A 20,220-nucleotide genomic window follows, 5' to 3' on the forward strand; every position below is an offset into this window, starting at 1 on the left:
TGCCACATTTTCTTAATCCAATCTGTCACTGATGGACATTTGGGTTGATTCCAAGTCTTTGCTATTGTGAATAGTGCTGCAATAAACATACGTGTGCATGTGTCTTTATAGCAGCATAATTTATAATCCTTTGGGTATATACCCAGTAATGGGATGGCTGGGTCATATGGTACATCTAGTTCTAGATCCTTGAGGAATCGCCATACTGTTTTCCATAATGGTTGAACTAGTTTACAATCCCACCAACAGTGTAAAAGTGTTCCTATTTCTCCACATCCTCTCCAGCACCTGTTGTTTCCTGACTTTTTAATGATCGCCATTCTAACTGGTGTGAGATGGTATCTCATTGTGGTTTTGATTTGCATTTCTCTGATGGCCAGTGATGATGAGCATTTTTTCATCATGAATGAACTTCCATTCACAATTGCTTCAAAGAGAATCAAATACCTAGGAATCCAACTTACAAGGGATGTAAAGGACCTCTTCAAGGAGAACTACAAACCACTGCTCAGTGAAATTAAAGAGGACACAAACAAATGGAAGAACATACCATGCTCATGGATAGGAAGAATCAATATCGTGAAAATGGCCATACTGCCCAAGGTAATTTATAGATTCAATGCCATCCCCATCAAGCTACCAATGAGTTTCTTCACAGAATTGGAAAAAACTGCTTTAAAGTTCATATGGAACCAAAAAAGAGCCCGCATCTCCAAGACAATCCTAAGTCAAAAGAACAAAGCTGGAGGCATCACGCTACCTGACTTCAAAATTCCTAATTTTCAAATTATTTTTGACTCCAATTCCAGTAATTTTTCCAAATCATGGACTGAAGTCCTATAATTCTAGATAGTAAGGGAGAAAAATCTACAAGCTTCTTAGTAATTGTTGCTTTGTAAATTAGTAATAACTGATACCCTTGTTAACTTGTGTCAATACAAAAATCACTAAGTGATGCTTTTCCCTTCTTGTGATAGGCTTTCACCTCTGTGGACATGGACGTGGGAAATCGCACCATCCTGACTGAATTCATCTTGCTGGGTTTCTCAGCAGACCCCCAGTGGCAGCCGATTCTATTTGGAATGTTTCTGATGCTCTATTTGATAACCTTGTCGGGAAACATGACCTTGGTTGTCTTAATCGGAATTGATTCCCACTTGCATATGCCTATGTACTTTTTCATTGGTAATCTGTCTTTTTTGGATTTCTGGTATACCTCTGTGTATACCCCCAAAATCCTGGCCAGTTGTGTCTCAGAAGATAAGCGCATTTCCTTGGCTGGATGTGGGGCTCAGCTGTTTTTTTCCTGTGTTGTAGCCTACACTGAATGCTATCTCCTGGCAGCCATGGCTTATGACCGCCATGCAGCAATTTGTAACCCATTGCTTTACTCAGGTACCATGTCCACTGCCCTCTGTACTGGGCTTGTTGCTGGCTCCTACATAGGAGGATTTTTGAATGCCATAGCCCATACTGCCAATACATTCTGCCTGCGTTTTTGTGGTAAAAATATCATTGACCACTTTTTCTGTGATGTACCACCATTGGTAAAAATGTCCTGTACAGACACCAGGGTCTATGAAAAAGTTCTCCTTGGTGTGGTGGGCTTCACAGTCCTCTCCAGCATTCTTGCTATCCTGATTTCCTATGTCAACATCCTCCTGGCTATCCTGAGAATCCACTCAGCTTCAGGAAGACGCAAGGCATTCTCCACCTGTGCTTCCCACCTCATCTCAGTCATGCTCTTCTATGGATCATTGTTGTTTATGTATTCAAGGCCTAGTTCCACCTACTCCCTAAAGAGGGACAAAGTAGCTGCTCTGTTCTACACTGTGATCAACCCACTGCTCAACCCTCTCATCTATAGCCTGAGAAACAAAGATATCAAAGAGGCCTTCAGGAAAGCAACACAGACTATACGACCACAAACGTGAAGGTTATTCTCTTTGCAAATGCTGTTATTGAATTTTCCAGATTATTGGCTTATAAATATGTTCGTTTGCATTTCTGTAGTTCATTTAAATTCAATAAGTCATATTTAAGACATTAAAAGATTGACCACATGAGTCTTTAATTGTTATTAGTTTGTTGTGATGTAAGCAAAACAAAGCAATATTTAAAACTTATAGTATTGGGTTGTTTGACATTCTGCAATATGGTATTTTGCCTCGGCAGTATTCAATCTTTCATAGATTTCATTGTGTTTGCTGCCTTTGGGAGATCTTGGGGAACAAAAGAAATTATGTGGTTTAATGAGTATAGTTTGACTTTGAAGCTTGGTAAGCAATCTTTACTAGGTGACAAGAATATCTTAAAGAGTGGGACTTCTGGAAATATGCTCAAGATTTTACAAATATTTATTTTAAGAAAATCATTTCCTCAAAATTTCTTCAGAAAGCTCTAATTGAGCATATAGGAAGTATCTTTGTAAACCTCATGCCTTCTACGTAAAGAGAATATTAGGAAGATGTTTAAGAGTTGTTCAGGTTACAAACAACAATGACAACAGCAAAACTATCTCTAAATTAATGAATAAATATGTGTCTTTAGAATTGCATATCATCCTAAAAGAGTGTTGTCTCTTACAAGGAGTGAGTACTCCATAGTACTCTCTCTCAGATCACACAGCGATCTAACAACATCAAACAAAATGAAACAAATGAACAACAGTAACCACCGCTCCCTAGTTACCTTTCTTTTTCCTTTGTCCTGACCAAAAGACATAAGCTGCATGTTTGCCCCTGGCCTGAACCCAGCCTGGGCCTTGAACATTCCTAAGAACTGATAAACTTGTTTAGGTCGATGCCTGAAATCCTGAAAAATCAAACGTGTTGCTAACCACGTGGAAATGAGGCTTGGCCTTGAGCCCAGTTCCCTAAACCCTGATATAAACTCCGTAACCGAACCCCCTTGTGATGGCAGGTTGAGTTGGTATTTCACTCAGTAGCCTTTAGAAGACGGCAAGTTAAGGATTATTGGTTACAGTTTTCAAATCAGAAGCTTGCGGCTCAGAGGTTAGCACTTTGTTAATGAAAGGTTATAGCATTTGCTGGAATGAGCACACTTACAAAATTAATTAAAATTTTAAAATTTGGGACATATAGTTGTAGCCATTTGTCTTTGCTGTGACATTTCTCATCTTTCTCTTCAGCTGCATTTATTTTCCAACACATCCTGCCTCTTTCCATCAAAATAATCATAACATTCTTATTCCTCTATCACAAAGGAAGCTGTTTGAGTACTTAACTATAAGGATTTGGGCTGTATCCCACAAATATCAATGATCCATATTATGATTTCTTTTCATCTCCATAATACTCACTATGTAGGAAAAATAATTGGGTCAATATTAGGGGAAATAACAAAGTAAAATTTAGTTTTACTTTAGGATGTCAGAAGTATTACTCTTCCATCTTGCATTAATCGGAGATACTGAATTTTAAAAACTGTATCAATATTCAATTGAACCTACCATTCTGTAGTATATATTATAGTCTGATATCAAAACCATAAAAAACACACAAGCAAACAAACAAAAATACAAAGAAACAAAATTTTTCCCATTGAATTTTGTTCAATGGTAAAAAAGAAATAAAAACCTAGTTCTGTAACCTCTCCGAGCAGTTTGTTATCACTTAGCACTGATTTGGGAACTTTATGTCAATTCAGACTTTGGATTATGCTGACCTGAAGAATTTTTTCAGAGCTTCTTTCACGTCTTTATTCCTCAGACTGTAGATCATAGGGTTCAACATGGGGAACAGCACAGTATAAAAGGTAGAAACAATTTTGTCCCTCTCAAGGGAGTAGCTGGAACTTGGTCGAGAGTAGATGTAGAGAATGGAGCCATAGTATAAGGTAACAGAGATCAGGTGGGAGGAGCATGTGGAGAAGGCTTTGAGGCGGCCCTGGGTGGAGCGGATCCTCAGGATGGTGGCAATGATGGAGAGGTAAGAGGCCAGGATGAGCACAATAGGGGAGATGACATTAGAGGCCAGCAGGAAGTGCAGTACAGCCTGGTAGCTCTCTCTCACCCTGCATGCCAGCTTCACCAGGGGTGGGACATCACAGAAAAAGTCATCAATGACATTGTCACCACAAAAATCCAGTGTGAATGTGTTGCTGGTTAATATTATCGCATTGACAAAACCTCCAGTATAGAAATATAAAACCAAACAGATGCACAATCTCCCTGGCATAGCCTGAGCATAAAGCAGGGGCTTGGAGATGGCCACATGGCGGTCGTAAGCCATGGCAGCCAGCAGGTAGCACTCACTATAGGCCAGCCCTGCAGAGAAGAAGAACTGACACAGGCAGCCAGCAAAAGAGATGCTTTTGTCTTCAGAGATGCAGATCACTAGGATCTTTGGGGTGTACACAGAGGAATACCAGAGATCCAGAAATGACAGATTTCCAATGAAAAAATACATGGGTATGTGGAGGCGGGAGTCATTACAAATCAACATGATGAGGGTGCTATTTCCTACCACGGTCAGAGAGTACACGCCCAGGACCATCACAAACAGGCCCAGCTGCATCCCTGGGTCTGTGGTGAAGCCCAGCAGGATGAACTCAGTCACTGTGTGATTGCCCCTCTGCATGGCTTACGGATACTGCACCTACAAATAGAGTAGAAGACAGTTTAATTGCCTCAACCAACACCAAATGACGGCATTTTCTATACTAAGCACCTGCAATAATATAATCAACACTAAGCAGGAATTTTGGCTGCCTTGGGCAGGTGATGGAAGTTTTCTGAGCTTCAATATATTTATTGTAATAAAATGCATTTGATAACAGAAAAGCCTTCATGCTATTGAGAGGTTTATTAATTTTTTCTTGAAAAACAAAATATTTGTTGAGCCCTATGTGCTGTTCCAGACAGTGGGATATAGCAGTGAAGATGATAGGGCTGACTCCTATCCTACTGAGCTTTTATTCTAGACGGGAGAGATACATAAAAAACAAGTAAGTACAGTGTCAATTAATGTTAAATGCTAATAAGAAAATAAAACTAGATGATGGGATAAAAACCAACTAGGAAAGAGCTCGTCTAATTTAGACACTGAGAGAAAAAAAAATTCTTTTCCTGTTCCCAGCGATGGATGGACAAATTGTTCAGAGCCTATGAAAACTGAAACCTTCTAAACATTATGGTTTAGAGGGTGATAACAATGTATTTTTCCACAATCACAGAAAAAATTATCTGCTTAGTTACTCTGCAGGAGTCTTTGGTACATTTATCATGAATTCCAGGGAAGGAATCCGGTTGAGAATTAGGGTGAAGCTTGGGTAAAGACCAATGAGTTTATCTGTTTCTGCCAAGTAAAAAAATGTGTGATTTCTTTATGGGTATTTGGGGTATAAAATGTTGAGACTCAGCATTACTTGTCAGTCTCTATAAGCAGCCCTGGACATGGTTCTTAAAAGGACAGTTATCCCAAGTTGATATTGTCTAGAGCAATAGTTCTGAATGCCATAATATTGGAAAAATCTTCTTGTCAAACACACATTTAGAAATGCTTCCTTTAGATTCTTGAAATAATATGTATAGTTGATGTAACCTAAGTATAAACATGTATGTATGTGTATGCAAACTATCCTAAGTCTAATGTAAATAGATGTAAAAGAAAAATAATTCACAATACAAATAATGAAATAATTATAATATAGGTTGTATTATAAAATAATTTGAATTTCAATATATAAATGCTGGATCACTTAGTGAGATATAAGTAGTAAAATCGACACATGTGGAATCATCATTAATGTGTTGGTGACTCAAATATCAGGAGTCACGTTGATATTGGTGATATTTTCCTGACAAGTTCATCAAGTCTTGACAAAGTTCCAAACAAAATAAACCACAATCTTTCCTTGGTTTTATTAAATTGTTATATAGGAGGACCTTGCAAAATATAAGTTTTCTTTGTCTGTAGAGCAGAGTAGATTTCAAACTGATGTAATTATAACAATATTTTCTAATGCACAAATATCCATTGGGAGTCTGGGTGTAGGGAATGGAATGTTTTTCTTTGCATAGGGCTGTCCCTATGGATGCAGGATGTGTTCATACTGTCTACTACATACTAAACATCCAGTAGTCCTCTTATCTTTGTGATAATAATAAATCCAACCACACACTTAAGAAATGCCCATCAATGATAGACTGGATAAAGAAAATGTGACACATATACACCATGGAATACTATGCATCCATAAAAAAGAATGAGTTCGTGTTCTTTGCAGGGACATGGATGAAGCTGGAAGCCATCGTTGTCAGTAAACTAACACAGGAACAGAAAACCAAACACCACATGTTCTCACTCATAAGTGGGAGTTGAACAATGAGAACACATGGACACAGTAAGGGGAATATCACATGCTGGGGCCTATTGGGGGTTGGAGGGCAAGAGGAGGGAGAGCATTAGAACAAATACCTAATGCATGCAGGGCTTAAAACCTAGATGATGGGTTGATAGGTGCAGAAAACCACCATGGTACATGTATTCCTAGGTAAGACAAATCTGCACGTTCTGCACATGTATCTCAGAACTTAAAGTAAAATAAAGAAAAAAAGAAAAGAAAACCCAGCAGCTATGAGCACACACAAAGCACGAGTTTTGGTAGCTAAATACCATTTTTCCACTGAAGGGATCCCAGAACTCCTTAAACCTCCCAAGTTTTGGTCAAGGATTGCATAAGATGAGTCTGGGACATCTTGTGGCAGAAACTAAGAAAATATTCAAAGATTATAGGGACATGTTAAAACGACCCAGAGGCTAGTTTGAAGAAGTGTCCCGTGGATGCATTTTAGACAATTTCATATTAAAAGTATAATTACCATAATTGAATAAAACATATTGAATATAAAATAAAAAAAGAAACACTCTTTAAAGGATGTTTTCATTTATTGAGACTCCACTCCTCCAAAACTTTGCATTTTACTTTGTGAAGCTTCATAGGCTTTTCTAGGAATTGTGTAAAGAAATACAAAATAACTAGAAAATATTTCTAAGTGGTCAAATTACCTGTGGCAGTACGGCTCTCCATTTACTTTTTTTACTGGGTCACTGGGGTAAAGTGGAGATAGAAGCCCACAGGACAGAGCAAGGATTTTTGTTTCTTTTGCATGCTACATATCCCCACTGCCTAGAATAGTACCTGGCATAAAATAGATATACAATAAATATTTATGGAATAAACAAATGGGTAACCCTGACTCAGAAGAGAAACAAGTCAAGAGAATTGATGTTCTGGGTGTCCTCTAATGATGTCATTATACCCTAAAACCACTACAGAATTGTTTGATATTCCGCATGCATTTCCCGGCACCAGTAATCCCAGGTCATTTGTGTTTTTTGCAGACAGGTGCAGGGACAAAGAAATCAGTCCACAATATAGCCAGCCTAAACAAATATTTGTTTTCCCAAATGGAGTGTCTGTGAAGAAATTGTTTTTCATCTGAGCAACAGATTGCCTGTCATTATGTGTCATGACGTTTGGGAAGCATGCCTAAGAAATCCGAGCTGACTGCTCACACTAGAGACAGATGGGATATCCTCGAAAAAGCATTTGTCTTTCAACAGCTGAGAAGGATTCAAGTTCTTCATCACTCGTCAACAATGTAAAGCCTCAATGTCTTCATATGTAAGATAAGGATAATTCATCTCTTCTTAGGGTTGTTGTAAAGGAGTTTACTCAAGTAAGGACTACATACAGTGCCTAGCATGTCATAAACACTCAAGTAACAAATGGTTCTCAAATTCTTTGCACCTAAGAGTGCCCCAGTATTTCTAACTTAGGAAGTTGCAGGCGAGCCCCCAGGGAACTGCTTTCATTAAAGCAGCCCAAGTGCTTGTAATGTGGGTTGCCTGTAGGTCATGCTGAGAAACACTAAAATGAATATCAGTTGTATTTATAAAAGTTTCCAGAATCAAAATGAAGTTACTAGTGTTAAATAAAAACAAGTGACAAATATGGCTGGGCATGGTGATTCATGCTTTTAATCCCAGAACTTTGGGAGGCTGAGTTGGGAGGGTCTCTGGAGCCCAGGAGTTCAAAAACAGTGTGGGCAACACAGTGGGACTATGTTTCTATAATACATACAGACATATATAAAAATAATTTAAAAAGTGACAAAAAGAGCCAGAGAAGGCTATTAAGAGAGGTTTCTTATGCTTGTATGCCTGATAAAACTATCACAAGGACTGCAAAAACCACACTCCTGCACAAAGGTCATCACAACTTTACACAAAAAGAGTACTTCTGCAAGGACATCTGCCCAGAAACTGCCTGTCCAACTGGGCATCGACCGGGCCACGCACCGCCTGCCACTGCTGGGTGCTGGAGAATCTGGTAAAAGCACCATTGTGAAGCAGATGAAGATCCTACATGTTAATAGGTTTAATGGAGAGGGCGCTGAAGAGGACCCGCAGGCTGCAAGGAGCAACAGAGATGGAATATATTACCCCTGGATGATGGCTACAGTTGCTCATCTTCCCGGCTATGTCCTATCACAATTCACATGCTGGAATTGCTCCATGTTAGGAACTTCTAATAAGAACACTATTCTGTTGTCTGGAAGGGAGGGGGGATGGGGCCCCTACTACCTGACCTTGAACTATGATTGAAAAAAATAACAAAAAGTGGCCTGAAATACTTAATTGGTAAAAATGTAGCCTGACAACTATCCAAAAAGGCATCTATATAAGAAATGACTAATTGACAACCTACGGTACCAAAAGTTGGCATTTGAGCAAAATATGGCAAGTCCTTAGTAAGCAACCTACTGTGTACTAGATGTTGTGTGAAACCCTTGAACCCTACTAATACCTTGTCTGCATATCTCTCTGTGACTCTGTTCTGCAAGTAAATATAAGTATTAACATTTGTGATAGATAAAAATTCTCTGCATGTTTCAGCAAAACCAACAAACAACAAAACAACAACAACAAAACAGGCATCACCCTTGTCATCAATCTTTGTAGCCAAAGATTATTATTCCAAAATAATCACTAAATTCTCATTAAAAAAAAAAAAAACAAAAAAAAAACACTTTGTCTTCCATTACCTCCCCGAATATGCATATAGTTGACTGTGGCATTTGTATTCCCACGGCAACACTGTATTCTCAAATAAACCTATTTTTCTTTTAGATAGCCTCTCTGTGTTTGTTATTTAGGTTGACACATATGGTGTCAGAAACAGAACCCGAAAAAGATAATGATCCAAAGAAACTGGTGATTCTTGAAATGATCCAAAGAAACTGGTGATGCAGTGCTCACTTGAGCCCTTTGTGCTTTCCTCCACTTCCTTGGCTCACTTTTCTGCCCTGATGAGTCTTCTCTTAGGCTGAGCCTGCCTCTTTTAGTATAGGCTTTTGTATATTAGGATCTGTTTTTTTTTTGTTTTTTTTTTGTTTTTTTTTTTTTAATAAAGTCACTTAATAAGGGACTATGCATTCCTCCTGGGGTGATAAAAGACTTTTCGTCTTTTGTGGTAAATCTTTTCTGGTGTAAAGACATGTGTCTTTCTGGATTGAGTACTCTGTTTCTACAGAATTTGCATTCTATCTAGGAGGCATGTCTTTTGTAGAGAATTCACTTTTGGTCTCTGTGCCTAGTTTAATATTTTGTTTGATCTTTATGCCAAGGTTGAAATTCTTATGAACACTCTTATCTTGGTTTCTTTTGATTTGGTTTGATTCTTTCCCCTTGATTTTTAAAAAAATTATTCTGAAAGCAAAAATATATTCTAAATGGTGGGTGCAGAAAGGCTAAATTAAAAGCCATTAGTGCAATTGCTACCGTCTAAAACACTGATCTAAACTACTGACATTTCCTGATAAGAATGATAGTATTTTCTTTGCTCTCAAGAGATGACTAAGAAACAGAATGGGTTTTTTAAAACATAAAGGCATGACAAGTTTTTGGGATTCCAGCTAGCCACATTTTATGGTCCATGCTTATGCATATTTAAAAATTGACAAGCAATGTTACATCAAGAAAAATTCAGAGCTCAAATGTTCATTATTTAAACTCTTTTTAAAGACCTGCAACTATCATGCTAACAGGTAGAGACTTCTAAGTTCTCTCTCTTTCTTGTTTTTTCTTACTGCCTACTTTGAATCTGCTGACTTTTCTACTGGGGATGACATAAAACTCGCTGCTTACGACATTCTACTCAAGATTTTTTTAAAAGTATTAAAGTGCTTTTCAATTAATAGTTTCACAAATTACAAGAGCTCCATGGTAACCAACAACCTAGACACCATTAGAAAATGTAAATTTAGGTTTACCTGACTAAAATTTATGGTGATGAAATAACTTATTGAAAAATTAATAATCTATAAAAAGAACTAGGTAAATATATATAAATATTAGGATCTCAGGTCTAACAGGTCAAAATCTTGAACTCAAAACAATATAAGTCATCTCTGTCTGGCATAAAAAATTTGCTTTTTCTGCCACACAAAGACCAACCCCCAAGTCCCTGCCAAAAACACAACACATCCTGCTAAAATTCTTTCTTGCCTGCATTTGTTAATCAAACAAAACAGACCTGCAAAAAAAAAAAAAAAAAAGTTAGATTTGTTACTAGTTCACCACTGTTTGGAGATTTTGTTTTTCTAATACAATTCAACCAGTCCTAGCTAAAATGTAAACCATTCAAAATTTAAATCTAAACTCACTTGAGACAGAATAAACAAAATAGAAATGTTAAAGAGGCTAAGAAAAACAGACAAACAAACAAACAACAATAAAATCCAAGCTACTATATAAATTGCTTCACCCAAAATTTTGATCTGCAGCCTTCATTAGATTACCTATTGATGGTTATCACATTTTTGTGTCTGCATATATGTGTTTAGGTGTGTATATGTGTATGAACATGTATTATGTTGCATGTTGTTTCTACATGGTAAAATCTGGCATAGTTGGCAAACAATTTTGTATTTTTGTATTTTTTTGAGATGCAGTCTTACTCTGTCACCCAGACTGGACTGCAGTGGCCCTATCTCGGCTCACTGCAACCTCTGCCTCCCGGGTTCAAGCGATTCTTCTGCCTCAGCCTCCTGAGTAACCCTCCTGGGATTACAGCATGTGCCGCCACCACTCCTGGCTAAGTTTTGTATTTTTAGTAGAGATGGGGTTTCACCATGCCAATTGGTCAGGCTGGTCTCGAACTCCTGACCCCGTGATCTGCCCTCCTCGGCCTCCCAAAGTTCTGGGATAACAGGCGTGAGCCACTGTGCCCTATGGCAAAAAATTTCCTGAGGAATTCTATTTACATAACTTAGACAAATGAACACTCATATAAAATGTATAATAACCCGAATGCTTTTTCGTTCATGTGACTTAAGTATATCTTTAATAAAAAAGCTGGTTTTAAAATTATCAGCAAATTGTCAACATATCTTTTTGCCCACTTGTACTGGTAGAGTTTTATATTTGTCTTTGCTAGATGTTTTAGGGTGTTGGGGTTTGACCCAAAGGTTATAAAACTGAAAACCCAGCCTAAAATAGAATAATCTTTGTCAACTCTTTGATAATTAAGGCTAGTTTAATAATGTTTGTTTAGTAAAAATAGCTATCTCTTCTAAGTTATAATTAAAATATTCATACAACTAACTTTAAGATTTCTACTTAGGTGCACACCTGATACTCATAAGTTATAAAAATAGGAAAATAACTAGAAATGATGACTAGCTTTATTTCATATCTCAATTTTCATAACTAATCTATGTAAACTATAAAAAATTGAATAAATTAGATAATACAAATGAGGTAAATATCTGTAAATATAGTTTTCATGTAATTTGAAATCTTAAAGTTATGTTATATTGATTTAAATGATAGATATTCATTAAATGTCTGAGTCATTTCCAAATAAGATCAAAAGATAAAACAAAATTCTGACCATAAATATAAGTTTCTTTTCTTGGATTCTAACATAATATAGAAAGACTAAATAGATTTGGTTCTATGAATATACATAAAATTATGTTATAGAAAAACATGTTTTTAAAATTATACAAATTTTCATATATAAAATACGGGATATGACAGATAATTCAAGATTTCTGGCTTCCTAGGTTTTCACTAAAATTTAAGGTTATTAAATTAAAAATACTAATTAGTATCTCTAGAACTATAATATAAAATCTCTCAAAAAAGGAAGATGTGCTTTAATAAAAAATTATAAGAAAGGCATAAAAGCCTATTCTTTATCAAGAAAAAAGAATAATTTTGTTTAATTTAGAGGTTATTTAAAGATTTTTTTGCAAAATACAAATTTAACAAGTATAACACAATAAGCTACAATGTGACGGAAAAGTACCAGTAAGAAGGAGAGAGACAGAGATAGGAAAAAAGTTATGGGTATGAAAATATATTTTCACTCAAAAAGTCAATAATAACTTAATTGTATATTTTAAAATAACTTAAAGAACGTAATTGGATTATTTGTAACTCAAAGGATAAATGCTTGAGGGGATGGATACGCCATTCTTCATGACGTGCTTATTTCACATTGTATGCCTGTATCAAAACATCTCACGTACGCCATAAATACGTACACCTACTATGTACCTACAACAATTAAAAATAAATAAAAAATTAAAATAATAATTTAAAATAAATAAAATGAGGGTAATGTCTGTTTCAAATGATTATTGTGTGAATTTAGTAAGATTTAAAGTGGTTTGTTTATTGCATGAGTACAGGAAGTGAGAAAAGGTGACCCTGCAGCCACAAGGTCACTGATTAAAGATTTCGCAATGGGATTCCAAGATTGCTGATTCTAAGGCAACTTGAATTCTAAGTATATGTTCAGTTCTGATTCTAAGTATATGTTCAATTATAACATATACTTGGTTTGTAGTTATTGGGATAGGAAAGCCCTTTTTTCTTATATTTCACAGAAAATATCTGATTTTCACAACGGTGAAAAAAAGAAACTGAAGGCTAGATCTGGACGGTTTCTGAACTGTCAACTCTATATCTGTGCATTAGCTACAGGTGGTTCTTTCCCCAAAATGAGTTGTGATGTGACTAATTTTAAACTAGATCAATTACAACTTGTGTACAGATAAACCCCAGTAAGTCCTAGGTTTTTTATCTTAAAAACTCTTCAGTGCCTTTCATGGTGAATATGGCAGCTCTATACTTTAAGGCAACCATTGTGTTCCCCTGACTTTTAACTATGTTGCACTGGAGGAAGGGTTGAAATAGAACGATGATTGATTATAAGTATTCAAAACTGTTATGATGACAATTTCAGCACATCTGGGAAAATGTTAGCTTTTCCAAGATCTCAATCTGCTGCTGATACCTGGCATTCTTGTTTTCAATTGAGTATTTTGTAGCCTTTAGAACATGTGAATAAAAATTATATAACTTTTTCTTGTCAGTCATTCATACACCAGGGTTAATGAGACTGTTCTTTGAAAAAGGCCTGGGGATGGTGGTGGAGGGCATGGAGACCCACGGCAACCAAAGGAAGCGGGGGTCTAATTAAGATACAAGACAGGACTAATTTTAGATGGGAACAGGTAAGCTAATCTTGTAGACATCACAATCTTGCCAAAATTAGCCTTAGAGATTGCACTCAACTTTATCTTTCTTAGAGTCCCAGAGTTCTTGGATTTTCTGAGGGCCAAGAATATGTCAATATATAAAGTTGACAAAACTTTGATGCCTACTCCCTTTTAACATCAGGCAGAGAAGGTCAAAGAAATCCCGTGGTTATTAGTTGAACCCAACCAGTTAACCAACTAAAGGGAAAGCTGAGGACAGAAAAAGAAGACAATTTTATTTCTTAATTACAGCTAGTTACCAGCAGAACTTAAATCCCCACTCTTATCCTTGGACTTTGCAGAGTTACTGATTTAGTTACTGGCGGCAGCAGATTGAGAAAGACAATACAGTCACTGAAAGCACAGCAAACTCCTTGTTGGCAAAAAAAAAAGCCTTGTATTTATACCCTCTAGAACCTGGCACATACATAACACTTAAAATATTTTGCTAATTATATGAATGGATAGATCTCAGACTGGGTTAAATTGTCCCTCACACCAGCCCCATTCTCCATGTTTTTAACTACATTTTCTCTGACTTCTTTTGAGAGTAAAAAAAAAATTCAACATTTGGACCTGGCATTCCTCATGACCCCAGGGGAAAAAAAAATGCTTCAGAGTGATTGGTTATTTCTTTCTCCTATTGAGTCCTGTCCCAATTTCTAATTACTATGTAAACTGACTTTGAATAAGAAATGAATGCATCTTGCCCAGTATGTCTTTCAAAAATTCTAATTTAGTTTATATTTCTTTCAGATTGTAGAGTTAAGGATTAAAGCCCACCCTTCAGAATTTAATATTCACTTAGCAAGGAGATGGTAACTTGGGTAGTGTTTATCAAAAAGTTATTTGCATTTTCTATCTCCTTCCACTACTATTATTTACTTATGACAGAAACAGATTTTCATTTTGTGTTATTATTGAGGTTTTTTCGAATTAGTTTTTTGAAAGCAGCTTTCACATCTTTGTTCCGCAAACTGTAGATCAAGGGATTCAACATGGGGATGATAATCGTGTAGAACACAGAGGCCCACTTGTCTTGGTCCAGAGAGTAGCTGGATGTTGGCCTCAGGTACATAAACATGACTGTGCCATAGAAGAGGGTGACGCCAGTAAGGTGAGACCCACAGGTGGAGAAAGCCTTAAGGTGGCCTTCGGCTGAACGCATTCTGATGATTGCAACGAGGATAAAGGTATAGGAGATGAAGATGATGAGGATGGTGCCGAATTCAATGAAGGCACACAGACTGAAGAGCAAGATCTCACTGATGTAGGTGTCTGAACAAGAGAGGGCCAAGAGTGGTGGGATTTCGCAGAAGAAATGGTTGATGATATTGGAACCACAGTAACTCAGGCTGAAGGTGAGGGTAGTGTGGGCTACTAAACTTACTAGACCAGCCAGGTAAGAGCCCAGCATGAGAGCCAAGCAGACCCGCTTGGACATGAGGGTGCTATAGTGGAGGGGTTGACAGATAGCCACAAAACGATCATAGGCCATGGCTGCCAGGACATAGCACTCAGCATCCACAAAACCTACAAAGAAAGCAAACTGGGTGGCACAGCTGGAGAAGGAGATAACTTTGTGCTTTGTTAGGAAGTCAGCCAGCATCCTGGGGGCAATGGCTGAGGAGTAGCCCAGGTCAACAAAGGAGAGGTTGCAGAGGAAAAAATACATGGGTATGTGAAGCTGAGTGTCTGTTATAATCAGGATAATCATACCAACGTTCCCCACTACATTAACCAGGTAAACTATGAGGAAAACCACGAAGAAGATGATCTGCATCTGAGGGTCCTGGGTGATGCCCATGAAGATAAACTCAGTCACCATTGAGTGGTTTTCTGTATCCATTGCTTCAAGGTTGTATGTGCCTGGATTTAGTTTACTGATGGATGTAGTAAATTTCCTGTCACTGAAAATATTCAAACTAAAGACAAGCAATCATATGCCACATATATATATATAGTGTATATGTGTATACATATAGTTCTACAGTAAATGAAGGCTTTGTTTAGGATGATTCATAAAAATCTTTCCAGTAATTAGATTCTACAACAGATAGAATAACCCAAATGCTTTGTTAAAAGTGGTGATGTGTCCTCTCCATGTGCCCATTCACAACAGAAGGAAGTGTTAACTTCTTGGGAATGGCAACTTCTGCTTCTCCAATGACCTTGGTGTTCTGGGGTAATTTATCACATGGTACTAGATGTTTGACTCAGTCTACACAATTGTGTGTCTTATTAATGAGTAAAGAAGAACAGCATTGGGTATTTCTTCTTTCTAAAACAAAGCAAATATAAATGCAGATAATGAATAAACTTTAATTTTCATTACAGGTAGACACAGAAAGGAAAATAAGTGACACAAGGACCTCAAAGTACAACACATCACACATATACAGAAAATGAAAAACTTGGAGCAGAAGGTCAGAAATATAAGAAAAGACAGTAAAAGATAATTTTCTTAAAAGCCGGAGTTACTGAGTAGCCCAAGAGAAATAAAAAGAAACATATTTCTGATTTAAAAAAGTTGTATCCATAACATACAAAGACATTTTAATACCTAATAATAAGAAATCCAACAATCCAGTAAGAATCGGCCAAAAATTTCAATAAATATTTACTCATCAAAGGAGATAGCCGAATAACAAATAAATGCATAAAAGTGCTCAAATATTCATTAGGGGAATGCAAGTTAAAAACACAATAAAATAATGTTACATACTAATGATTACAATTTAAAAAAACTGACTATACCAAGTGTTGACAAGGAAATAGAATAATTGGAAATTTCATCATTATTGGTAGAAATGGAAAGTAGTACAATCACTTTGGAAAACACCTTTGTAGTTTCTTATAAACTCAAACATATGCATACCAACTCTATGATCCAGCCATTAAACAACTGTACATAGGTGACAGGGTAAGTAAATTAGGGTATGTCCATAAAATGAAATGCTACTTAATGATTAAAAGAATCAGATTATTCACACATGCAATGTGGTGAATGAATCTCAAAATAATTAGACTGAGAGAAAACAGCCAGATAAAAAAAGAGTATACCTTGTATGATTCCATTTAGAAAAATCCAGAAAGTGTAAGATAATTAATATTGATAGGAGGCAGATCAGTGGTCACCAGGATAGAGGTGTGTGTGAGGTGGAACAGAGGGGAGGGAGTATCAAGAGGCATGAGGAAACTTTTGGGGGTAATGGATTTATTTACTATCTTGACAGTGATAATGGTTTTGTGAGTGTGTGTGTGTGTGTATATATATATATATGTGTGTATATATATACACACACACACACACATATGCATACACACTTTTTATATATATATATATTAAAAAGACATATCAAATTTTATACTTTAAACATATTTAATTTGTTGTACCTCAGTTATACCTGAATAAAGCTGCTACAAAAAAGAGGAAAATACTTGTCCCTACTCCAGTTCAGCTATTTCTCACTACATGTGAATGCAGACATGGTTTCAGAGATGAAATTGATGAGGAAATAAAAACCTAGGTTGAGGGGGCTGGCAAAGTCACTTGATGATTCTCTGAGTTGCAGAATCAGCCACTGAATTCGGGACTACCAATTGCCTATGTAGTGCTGTAATTATTGGATTCATTTTTCCCTTTATTTCTTCATGCAGGGATTTTAAAATAACCCACCAGGAAAAAACAAAACAAACAAAAAAACAGCAAAGAATGATATATTATTTGTCTGCATGTTCTTCAACTTTAGCAAGAGAAAAAATAATCCTAGTGTTGAAAATGAACCCATCTAGCCAACCTTATACTTATTCTGTATGTATGTATGTATGTATGTATGTATATATTATTAAGATGGAGTTTTGCTGTGTCTCCCAGACTGAAGTACAGCGGTGTGTTCTCAGCTCACTGCAGCAACCTCCGCCTCCTAGGTTCAAGCAATTATCTTGCCTCAGCCTCCCGAGTAGCTGGGACTACAGGTGCTCACCACCACACCTCGCTAATTTTTCTATTTTTAGTAGAGGTGGGGTTTCACCATGTAGGCCAAGCTGATCTTGAACTCCTGACCTCCCAAAGTGCTAGGACTACAGGCATGCGCCACCGTGCCTGGCCTATACTTGTACCTTTATAGGTGAGGAAACAGACACTAATTAAAATGCAGATACCAGATTGCAGTATTTAAAAGAGTAAGAGATAACCTTGTAAGAAGCACTAGGAGTCAGTACTCTAATCCACAGCTGAGTATGTGCCAGTCAATCAATTTCATTTGATTGGAAATGTAATTATAAAATAATTCCTCCTCCCTTATAGATTCAAGGCTCTGATTAAATAAAGCAGTGCATTAGAAGGTGCTTCAGCAGCCATAAAGTACCCTGCCTGTTCTCATTTATAGTGGACAGACAATTTCAGGTTTTACCATCTGCTACTCCTGATTTTCAACATAATGCTCAGCTTCTTGGAGTCATAATTTTTCATTTGTTCATTGGGGCTAATAATGCCTCCCTTAAAAACTTTCTGTAAGAATTGATTACAATATATACAAAGGGCTGAATTTAGTGACATCCTGTGCTAGGTGTTTAATGCAATTGGCCATTGTGTGCAAGTATAGATGTTTTAGTTCATTAGATGAGTATGCACTCATAATTCCTAGAAAAAATGTTTCATTCTTATTCCCTAGAGAGGATGTATCACAAACTGCCTGAACTTTTAGGGAGACACAAATTTAATTCTGTAGCAATTCCATTAAATGATATTTAGAGACAAGGATATAATATTCAAAATTGAGCTTGACTAAGACAAAAGGAAAGAAAACCTCTACATTTTTCTTTTTGGTCTCATATAGCCAACGTTCAGCTCATTAGACTCAAAGAAATGGTAGAATATTCAGCAAATAAGCATATTCCATTGTTAATAATACACTCAAATATTTAACAAAAGACCAGCACAAGTATTCTGTTATGGAAGTAAATAAAGGAAGAAATGTATTTTAGATTTCTATGTATCATTTGCTTTTTCAAGTTCGTATGAAAAGAACAGTGGAGCAAGAGTCTGGAGATCCTGGTTATAGTCTTACGGTTTTTAAAGAATAAATTGTTTGACCTCAGTAAATTGCTACATTAGATGCACCTTTCATATCTGTGATACAGATGGGGTGGCAAATACAAATTCTGTAGAATCTTCCATTCCTAGCATTTTTTGAATTTATACTTGTAATGAGATATCCTAAAAACCAAACCCATGATCTTTGTCTTTTTTAAAATATTAAAATGGCAGGGAATTTGTGCCAAACAGAACCCATGCTCAAAGGGCACTGGGCAGCGTAACACTCCACCCCAGCAGGTCCCATCGCTTTCTACATTCTGCCCTATGACCTGGCCTGCTTTCTACCTGTTGGTGAGAGGTTGAGTGTTCCTCTTCTTTGATGGATTAAACCAAAGATATATTCTGAGAAGAACTGAAACACGGTGAATTAATCTGGTCGTCGTCTGAGCTACTTGCTCATCCCACCCTCGCTCCTGTGTGCAGGAGGTATTTAGGTGTCACAAACAATTCCCAGAAGAAATGTGATGAAATACTTTATGCACTCACAGGAAACACAAAGGTTTGACGAACTGTGATCCTCCAAGGAATTTCACTCTCTTCTCCTTCAAATGTAATGATAAAAGAAGGAAACACAGGGGAATTTTTTAAAGACATTCTACTGATGATTGAGTTAGTAAGAAGCATTGCATGGGGTGTTTGTGCAACCCAAGATGCCTACATAAAGAGAATTAGGGAGTAGTTGAGAAAAGTCTTTTGCTGATGCCTGAAAGTCTTCTGAAAGAGGAGGTTACTTTCTGTGTGTTGTGAACTGGCATATATGCATTGCTGTAATGCTTAGAAAGAAATAAATATGAAGTTATTTCTAATTAAAAACAAAAATAAAGGAACACAGGGAAATCCTGGGTAGTGTAGATATTTCTGTTACCTCGATTGTGATGTTGATATCATGGGTGTTTTCTTATGTCTAAACTCATCAAACTGTACACATTAAATATGTGTAGTTATCTGTGTATCTTTATAACTCAGTAAAGCTTTTTAAAACTAATTTTAAGTGGCATAAAAGAGCTACCACAAACAAAATCTTATAGAAGTTTCTTGGAGAAACCAACATTTATCAATGAAGAAAATGAAGAAGTATAAATTAAAAAGCAGTAATTCAGAGTTCTGTATACCTGCCACCATGAACTTTCTGATGTGTCTGGTCATTTTCCATAAACTAGAGGCCATTATCCTTAGCACACTAAGGCAGGGACAGAAAACCAAATACCACATGTTCTCACTTATAAGTGGGAGCTAAATGATGAGAACATGTTAACCCATAGAGGGGAACAACATGCCCTGATGGAGGGTGGAGGGTGGGAGAAGGGAGAGGATCAAGAAAAATAAGGGTACTTGACTTATTAGCTGCCTGATGAAATAATCTGTATGATAAATCCTTGTGATGCAAGTTTACCTACGTAACAAACCTGAACATGTACCCTGACCTTAAACATTACAAAAAAAGGAATTAGTTTACATTTTCTTTTAATTTCTACATGAAAGAAACTTCAGGTGCTTCCTTTGGCAAAAAGGAATTTTTGATTTCATTCACTAGCAGATT

General features: G+C 36.7%; 3 protein-coding genes across 3 annotated transcripts; 1 reads left to right on the plus strand and 2 right to left on the minus strand.

Moving 5' to 3' along the window:
* The first annotated feature begins 960 nt into the window (after nucleotides 1-960).
* On the plus strand, nucleotides 961-1,934 carry LOC112605613 (olfactory receptor 9G4). The gene has a single exon (XM_025355249.1). The coding sequence runs from the start codon at nucleotides 996-998 to the stop codon at nucleotides 1,932-1,934; it is 939 nt and encodes a 312-aa protein (XP_025211034.1). The 5' UTR covers nucleotides 961-995.
* A 1,743-nt stretch (nucleotides 1,935-3,677) lies between these two features.
* On the minus strand, nucleotides 3,678-4,601 carry LOC112605636 (olfactory receptor 1013). Its single transcript, XM_025355294.1, has one exon. The coding sequence runs from the start codon at nucleotides 4,599-4,601 to the stop codon at nucleotides 3,678-3,680; it is 924 nt and encodes a 307-aa protein (XP_025211079.1).
* Nucleotides 4,602-14,433: 9,832 nt separating this feature from the next.
* On the minus strand, nucleotides 14,434-15,446 carry LOC112607351 (olfactory receptor 1019). The gene has a single exon (XM_025358470.1). It carries the CDS (start codon nucleotides 15,426-15,428, stop codon nucleotides 14,484-14,486), a length of 945 nt encoding a protein of 314 aa, XP_025214255.1. The 5' UTR covers nucleotides 15,429-15,446; the 3' UTR covers nucleotides 14,434-14,483.
* Nucleotides 15,447-20,220: the final 4,774 nt, after the last annotated feature.

Source organism: Theropithecus gelada, chromosome 14, assembly GCF_003255815.1.
Source record: "Theropithecus gelada isolate Dixy chromosome 14, Tgel_1.0, whole genome shotgun sequence".
Lineage (NCBI taxonomy): Eukaryota > Metazoa > Chordata > Mammalia > Primates > Cercopithecidae > Theropithecus > Theropithecus gelada.

What these genes read in the sequence shown, in the direction of transcription:
- LOC112605613 (XM_025355249.1), top strand. Translation starts at nt 996, where the DNA reads ATGGACGTGGGAAATCGCACCATCCTGACTGAATTCATCTTGCTGGGT.
- LOC112605636 (XM_025355294.1), bottom strand. Translation starts at nt 4,601, where the DNA reads ATGCAGAGGGGCAATCACACAGTGACTGAGTTCATCCTGCTGGGCTTC.
- LOC112607351 (XM_025358470.1), bottom strand. Translation starts at nt 15,428, where the DNA reads ATGGATACAGAAAACCACTCAATGGTGACTGAGTTTATCTTCATGGGC.